Here is an 8,717-nt window from a genome sequence, read left to right as displayed (position 1 = left end):
CCTATTGTCGAGGCAGGCCTTCTTGTGTCTCGGCAGAGATTTGCATCTGCAGTGGCCGGCGATTGTGCAAGAATAAACAACTTGATGGCAAGTTGATCGAAATCGAGGCGGAGCAAAGTATGATTGCCTTTCTTTCCGCAGTTGGCCGCCGTCTGTGCTTTCCTCCTTTAGCAAATCCTGTGGCTCTTTTTGGTACAGAACCTAGGCTCCGCCCTCCGCTTGTGCGGCTCCTCCCTCTCCCACATAAAAGCTTCGCCACTGTCAAAGTCGTGCGCTACGTCCGCCCTGCAGGATAGCAGCAACACATCGAGGTAAGCGGTGCCTTCAGGTTGCTTTTGCTTTTTTGCGCCTGTCGCTCGGCATGTCTGGCTGCAGCATCCCATTTTCTGCGTTTCTGTCTCCTGGCAGCAAAATGGGAATTTCCAAACGGCAAGAAAAGAGACCGACTGACGGACTCAAAAGTGTCTTGTCAAGAATTGTTTGATGGCTTCCTGGTGCATGAGAAGAATTCTTTCTGAATCCAGAATGTGAAGTGATCATCAAAGCTGCCAAAGTCAGCAGCGCTTGCGTCCGCCTGCCTGTCTGCCTGCCTGTCTGCCTGTCTGTCTGTCTGTCTGTCTGTCTGTCTGTGCACCTGCCATCTTATTGTCCAAGCTTGACATGAGCGTATGCATTCATTGTTTGTGATGAATTGTTGTTCGGATCAGAGACAAACTCGCATGCAAGAATATCCAAAGAAAGCTGACGATGGTTGGCTGCCGCCACCTTTTTTGCTGGAGCATGCCGAACCTCTTGTCGTGGACGGGTGCGAGCAAGCGGGACCGGACGCTTCCCGAGCAGGCCCAGGTTTTTGCTGCCTTGTCCGTGTCTTTGCGCTTCGTGCCCCACACGGGCTCCTGCCCGCTGGACAGGAAGCGCTGATGTCGCACGGAGAGAATGTGCTTCTTGATCCCAGCTCTGCTGCTGCCTCCTTTCACGAATTGTCGTCTCCTGCAAGCTGGCTTTGGAAATATGTTTCAGTCGTCATCTCAGGCTTGGATGTTGCAGATATCGCTCTCTAATGGAAGTATTTTACTGTAGGAACATCCGGCCTTTAAAAGCACACAGCGTTGGCGCGTCTGGTGCTCAAGCGGACCTAAAAGAAATCTGAGCATCCCCACAATATGAAAATGTGCTTCCTTTTTTAACGAGCTAGACAAGGTTTAAAAATATGCAGTACTTGGTCGAAATGTAACATTTTATCAGCAAAAACGCAGTACGCCGCCCCCACCTGACTTTTTTTGCCTGACAAATAGTTCGATCCACACGACTCCACCCACTTCTTCTCACTGAGGCGAGCCGAGCGCAAGCGAGTCGCCTTACCTTACTTTAAAGAAGAATATGTGGCGCATGTCTTCACTCGTACCACAATTCGGGTTTGTTGAGTCCAGTGGCCGATCATGCGTCACATATGTGAGCGTCGCAACAATCGTGTCGCAATTGTAGAAAACATTGATGGTATGCAAATGGCGACGTATTATTAACATGCAAGCGTCCTATGTAAAACATCGGAAACAATTGACATCTAAAAAAACATGCCAAAAAAAAACAGCAACAAGTTCATCATTGAAATAAAATATAGCATTACTCACGACCGATGCTGATATTTAAATGTATTCATGTGCGCAGACACATTTTGACAGTCGAAGCTAAATCTTACAAGTTGCGCTCTGGCCAAGAAATCAGAGGACAGAAAAATGTTGTCATCGCAGGCTTGAAGTGGGATACAAAACATTCTCATTTCGAACAAAGTTCAAGTTACATCGGGAAGCACTCGAGATTCTAAAGGCCCTGAGCAGATTAGATTAGATGAGCAACACATACAGACTGAAATCTGATTGGACAAAAAATAATCCAACTTTCACATCCACATATTGGAAGCAGCGCCGCGACGACAAATGTAGAGAATAAAGTGTTAGGAATAAATTCATACGATTTCATGAAACAAACATTCGAGTTGCGTTTGTAAATGTGGATGATTGCTTGTGATGGTGTTGAGGCCCGCGGATTGTGATCATTCTTATTCTTATAGCAACCGGTAAGATGTCGCTAATTGGACATGTCACAAAGATTGACGTCTCAGGAAATGTTCTATTTTTTAAAAGCACTTGCAGCGTTCACATCTGGAGTCTCTCGACACGCAGTAGAAAAACAAATAAACGCCGTTTCTTCAAATGTTCTTAGTTGATGGATACAATGAAAAGATTGAAATTAGTGTCGCTGGAAGAGGGTCAAAACTTTAGACTTTTTGCAATTTGTCTTTCTCCATTTTTGCATGACAAGTACGGTGACCGGTTCTGTGTGGGAAATGATCAGTAACTTCTGGACAATGGCTCCTTTGTACAGTAGATTGGAATCGCCTTTGACGATCTTGAATGGAACTGTTGCAGCTGTGAACTTGCAAATTTCCCATCGTCTCACTGATCGCATGTTATTCTTGGCCCATCGAATCCATAAAAGACGGCGGAGTGCCTTTGGGAGCCAACGTCAACATGAGACAAAGCAACCGCATGAGGTTCTGGCAATAAATTAGGGGTGCGAAACCTGCGGTGAAATGAATCCGTTTGTTGACATTTGTCTGAAATCAAAACGGTGGCGAGACGTCAGGTGACCTGCGTTTCCTGGCACTTCCAGCGCATTCTCTTCATGAGTCTGACAACCCACGTGTGTCTATTGGAGTGCAATTATCTGCATGTGCGTGTATTTACGCACCGAAGGTTGAAGGAGCTGGAGTAAGATGCGTGCTATCGAGGAGACCGGGGCTAGTTGTATCACTTTTGATACTTTGATCGATTTCTTGGAATCAATACATCATATGTCAACAAAATGCATACCAGATGAAAGACAAAGTGTTGGGTCTATTTTTTGGTATGTCATTTTCATACTTTGTGTCAGTTAAGCCATCAAATACAGGGAGTGAACATGTGACATGTTGCCCCACCAATGGACAAGTTGTCACACTATATGGGGTAAGATGTCACACTGATTTTTTTAATAAAACAAGGACAAAATTATCCCTTCTGTTTTTTTACATCCAGAGAAATTGTTTGAAAATGTACAATAGTCAATGAGCAAACATAAAAATGAAATAGATGAAAGTCCTTAGGAACTGCTTTCATGTAGGTCTCAGCCTCAAATGCCCGTTTTGCTTCCCTTAAACTGGAAATTTGAGATTCAATTGAATAAAAAACTAATAAAGCATTTCGGTTAGTGGATGGAAGGTTCATCGTGAAATTTAAACCACTCCTGACTTGTGAGCATACTGTAGTTCCAACAACAGCAAAATCCATTTTTAAACAATGAAAGTAATTTCCTCACTCTTCAGACTCATCATCTGAAGAACAATTCTGGCATACGTAAACCGAGTTGCCAGAGGTGCAATTTTTCATTGGCCCATTCTTTGCATATGTGACAACAAACCCCAAAATGACTGAGACAAGTTGCCCCAAACTATCATCTTGGCTAATACTTGCTCTAGTTTAAAGCTAGCTTAAAACAGAGCAGTGACTGAGACATGACAAGATGCCTGAATCGCTCTACTAACGAGGCCACATGATTTGCTGCTAGAATTTGTTTATCTACGACACCTGAAGTTGAATTTTTTTACTTTGCGTTGTGCAAAAACAAATAACTGGCACTCATCTCAGCTCACAATGTGCTAAACTCTTCTCAGATCAGTACACAACCTCTGACTGTTTATACGAAGAACATTAGTATTGCACTTTTTTCGTTGTGCCCTCTGGTGGAGAGGAAAATTGCAACATAACAACTTACCCGTGATACAACGAGCCCCGGTCTCCCCTACTTGGATCGTCAATTTGTAAAACCATCACAATTGAAGTGAGCCATTTCGCATTATATGACAAGCTTTCGGTATGCTACCGTTTTGAATGCAATTTGTGAGAGTCACATTAAGCACTGCTCCGATACAAGATCTATCAGTTGTTTCCACATGGAATGCTCTTGTATCATAAAAGATGTGTACGATTGGTGGAAATACTGATTGGAATTTCCTTAGTGTTTTTTCACTCAAATGCAAACACGCACACACACACAGGTGCGCATCCCAGATGTCTTGGCCCGGCTTCTCGTTCGCATCAGCTCAGCGCTGCGAGTCAAACATAGTCCGGGCGCTTCAAAGAATGTGCTGGGAAAGTCGGCCCATCTGGAAGCGGTCAGGAGCGCCGCATCAGGTGCGGCTTCCGCAACTTCTTTGGCAAATGTGACCGCTCATCAACACCATGCGAGGAGCTGCCACATTTATGCTGGACTCTGGCTCGACAAATGAGCAAATGTGAAACGCGTGTCTGCTTTTCCTGAACCCTAAAACGATGTTGCGACAAGATGCGAGCCGGTATGGACTTCTGTCCGCGGCGCTGGATCTTTACGTTGCAAATCAGAGATTCCTCAAATGCTTGTGACGATGTTCGACATTCCACACATGCCAAATGGTTAAGCCAACATCCACATCCAAAACATTGACAGGCTGCAACATCAAACATTTGCACAACCCACAAATGGGAGCCAATATGAGAAATTGCAAGAACGTTGTCCAGACGGTCGTTACAAAGGTACTCATTTGACGTGACGTGTTTATCGTCGAGGTTGTATATTGCAGTGTTAAGAAAGTACTTTTTTTTTTTTTTTACTGCCTTTCTTTCTACTTTGTAAGGTAAAGAAGGTACGAGTTGATCCTGACCTTGCCTTTCATTTTCTGGCTGACTGACTGGAGTCCATACATGGCCCCCTTTTCACTCAAACCTTGGAAACAAACCCGAGAAGCAACCTAATGTAAGGCGAGGCAGTGGACAAAGACGTTTACTTGGCAAGAACAACTCTGAAAGTAAGCAAAGGTGGCATTTGTAGCTGCTCGTTGATCAATGTTAGGTTTATTTTTGGATCGATGTTGACCGATTGTATCATCAAAAAAGAATACGGTTCTGCCATCAAGTTTTCACAGCACTTAATTTCTTCACGTTATGTTTCAGCCTTCTTTCTAAATGGAATCAATGATTTTCCACCTGAAAATTGGACACACCGCGTCCCTCATTTCCTTCAACTTGTCTCCCATTTCCTGCCGCTGGAAAACATCCCCACAGCATGATGATGCCTGGCACCGTCAAACGTCACCGTCTGTAGGAGTCACAGATGAAAGTTTTGGCCAGTCAAACCAAAAGTTGAATCTCTGACTCATCAGACGAGAGATTTTTGTCTGGCAGGCGCCATGTTCCCTTTTTACGAAGGGGTTGTCTTCGGTCTGGCAACTCTAGCAGAGCGGCTTGACTGTTGGCTGATGCAAAGATGGCCGTCCTTCTGGAAGGTTCTCCTCCTTCCGCAGAGAAATGCCGAAGCTGTAACATTTTAAGGGGAAAAGACATTTCAGCCATTTTGGAAGAAGGCTATGACGTAATGTGTCAAATGAGATGCGCTTTGCGGTCGCACGTTACTTGTTTTGTTTCCCCCCCACAGTAAAACATGGTTCCTCCGATCCTCCATCACATCCACATTCTCATCGCTGCGTTCCATCTGGCCTGCGGCGGCTCGTTCTCTCGAAGCAAAACAACGTCGCAGCAATACAACGACGGCGGCGGCGGCGGCGGCGGCGGCGGCCATCCGCAACAGCCCTTCTTGGGGAATGAGATGCCGTTACAGGCTCAGCACGGCATGGAGTTCCCTCAGCTCCCATTTGAGTTGGGCAAAGAGCGGCTGTTGACAGAAAGCAAAGGTCTCGCGGTTTTTGGTATTTTAAAAGGAAATACATTACTGGGGACTCTTTATTAATCTGTATTGAATCTTCGCCTCTCACAACCAAATGTTCATTTGTTTTAAGGACCAACATTCAGAGGAGCCAAAGGTCCACCTCCCCCTGGTTCTCGTGGAGAAGGTTTCCGCATTGGACCTCCTGGAGTTCAGGGCCCACCGGGACCTCAAGGACCACCAGGGCTGCCAGGACAGGGATCGCAAGGAATTCCAGGAAAATCAGGTGCTCCTGGTCCTCAAGGGTACCCGGGAATAGGTAAACCAGGACTGCCAGGTTTGCCTGGAAAACCAGGAGGACCTGGTTTGCCTGGGCCACAAGGTGAGCCAGGACTTGGTGGCCGTGAGGGACCAAATGGACTTCCTGGTCCTCAAGGACTTCCAGGTCCACCTGGCCTCCCTGCAATTTCAAAGGTAGGAGGTCAAGGTCTGCCAGGACAAGTGGGTCTTCAAGGGGAGCCAGGTCAAAGAGGTTCTCCAGGCCTTCCTGGCCAATCAGGCACCAGAGGGGAAAAAGGACTTGGTATACCTGGTTTTCCCGGGTTGAAAGGACCTAGTGGACCACCGGGTACACCTGGACATGCTGGGATGCCTGGGATTGGTAAACCCGGTGTGAATGGTCTTCCTGGGCAGCCAGGAATGCCAGGAAAAGCTGGCCCCCGTGGTGAAGCAGGACCATCAGGACCACCTGGTGATAGAGGCCAACCAGGACTACCGGGTTCATCTGGAATGGGAAAACCAGGGGCAAATGGCTTTACAGGCCAACCAGGTCTTCCTGGAGGCAAGGGTGAACCAGGCTCTCCAGGATTACCAGGAGGTCCAGGTTTGCCTGGTTATGGCAAACATGGCTTTCCAGGACCCAAGGGTCACAAAGGACACAACGGTTTTCCTGGATCACCGGGTCCGAAAGGAGAAAAGGGTCATGAAGGCCTTCCAGGTGTTATTGGGGATCCGGGTCATGGTGGTATACCTGGTCCACCAGGACCAATGGGGCCCTCGGGTAGCATTGGCTTCCCAGGGCAAAAGGGCGAAGATGGTGATAGTGGGCCAAAAGCAAATCCAGGACTAAAAGGGGATAGAGGGTTAACAGGCCTTCCGGGACAGCCAGGATTCATAGGCGGGGTAGGGCAACCTGGACTGAGAGGATTTCAAGGACCTACAGGCCCCAAAGGGGAACCAGGTAACAAGGGTTTAACTGGCTCCCCCGGTACAGCGGGATTACCTGGGCTGAGAGGAGAGGTAGGCCAAGCTGGTGATGAAGGCCATCAGGGACCACAGGGGATCCCGGGACTTTCAGGACCAGGTGGGCCAATTGGACCTCCTGGAATGCCTGGTCAAAAAGGAGAAACAGGCCCTCCTGGGCTAGCTGGCTATCCCGGTGAGGGAATAACTGGACCGGGTGGTCCGATTGGTCCTAAGGGTAACTCTGGCCCTAGTGGACCTCAAGGACTTCCTGGTCAACCGGGGAAACCCGGACCCCCCGGTGCTCCAGGACTCTCTGTGACAAATCCTGATCTTGGACAAACCCTCCCAGCGTCAGGTCCATACAGTGGTCAAAAACATGCTTACAAAAAGCCAAGGAATGGAGGCTACATTGGTGGAAATGCCTTGGAGATGCCAGCGTTCACGGCAAAGCTCACCGATCCATTTCCCCCTGTCGGTTCTCCCGTGATTTTCGACAAAATTCTCCAGAACAGCAATCAGGACTACGGGCCTGAAAATGGTGTTTTTACATGCAGCGTACCGGGGGTTTACTATTTTGCTTACCACGTCCACTGCAAAGGGAGCAACGTGTGGGTGGCGCTGATGAAGAACAACGAGGCCGTGCTGTACACGTACGACGAGTGCGCCAAGGGCTTGCTGGATCAGGCGTCGGGCAGCGCCGTGCTCCCTTTGCAGCAGGCCGACACTGTGCACGTGCAGCTGCCATCTGAGCAGGCAGCCGGACTTTATGCTAGTCAGTACGTGCACGCCACCTTTTCGGGATACTTATTGTACCCAATCTAAGTGAAAACATCTGTATTTAGAAATGCAATGATTGAAGCAGGAAATGTCAAAATGAAGTCAAGTTTGGATGTCCTCGGGCAACATAGTCACAATTTGTCTGATATTTCATTAAAATCATTCAAATCACGATGTCTGTATTTGCACATGAGCGAAACGTGTCATTGACATAAATGTGCTGATTGGTCTTACGTTCGTAGCAGTCTAAACATTTCCCTTTTTCGGAATATTATACTTGATGGCCTTGAGGCAGCATATGTATTTCTGTCACATGACCGAGAGGACGGATGAAATGCCAATCACTGAGCTATTGTTGACGTTTTCTTGCAGCTGCTCATAATGACACAATACGCAGCAACATTCGAATTCATGCTGCAGACTCAATTACTAATTTTTTTTGTATACAAATATATCGTTTATAGGACATATACTATAAATGCATACACAACATACAGCATATGCCAAGTGTTAAATTGCTGCAATTTTGTTACATAGCACTGTTTGAGTCTTCACCTTCCACACAGCAGTGTGAGTAGCAACACATTGGTGTGTCAAGTGCCTTGCCCAAGGACACAACGACACTCGGGGGGGAGCGGGGATCGAACAGCCGACCTTCTGGTTGCTGGACGGCCGTCTCTGCACCCTGAGCCACGGCCTTGTATGTGCAAATGATTGAACTGAATCATTATTGGACCCACTTTTCCTATATTTAAGCAGAGTTCAATCTGTGTATGATGTTACAGTGGCATGCAATAATATATACGTTCTTTGGGGGGGAGCTTCTGCATGTTCTTTCTTTCTTTTTGGGGTAGGGGTCCGGTCTACTGATATAATTATTATTATTATTATTATTATTATTATTGCTCAATTGTGGTGGTTGCACAAATTAGTTGTCGTTTGTTTTTGTAGCAGTTGGT

The 8,717-nt window shown here is 47.0% G+C and overlaps 1 protein-coding gene across 1 annotated transcript; it reads left to right on the top strand.

Moving 5' to 3' along the window:
• The first annotated feature begins 262 nt into the window (after nucleotides 1-262).
• LOC147180097 (uncharacterized) lies at nucleotides 263-8,615 on the top strand. Its single transcript, XM_086068486.1, has 4 exons — nucleotides 263-311; nucleotides 4,712-4,882; nucleotides 5,509-5,764; nucleotides 5,870-8,615. Exons 3-4 carry the CDS (start codon nucleotides 5,515-5,517, stop codon nucleotides 7,801-7,803), a joined length of 2,184 nt encoding a protein of 727 aa, XP_085924612.1. The 5' UTR covers nucleotides 263-311; nucleotides 4,712-4,882; nucleotides 5,509-5,514; the 3' UTR covers nucleotides 7,804-8,615.
• Nucleotides 8,616-8,717: the final 102 nt, after the last annotated feature.

Source organism: Leptonotus elevatus, chromosome 2 (assembly GCF_054856555.1).
Source record: "Leptonotus elevatus isolate MCC_2025b chromosome 2, RoL_Lele_1.0, whole genome shotgun sequence".
NCBI lineage: Eukaryota > Metazoa > Chordata > Actinopteri > Syngnathiformes > Syngnathidae > Leptonotus > Leptonotus elevatus.
This window is presented reverse-complemented; position numbering and strand designations above follow the sequence as displayed.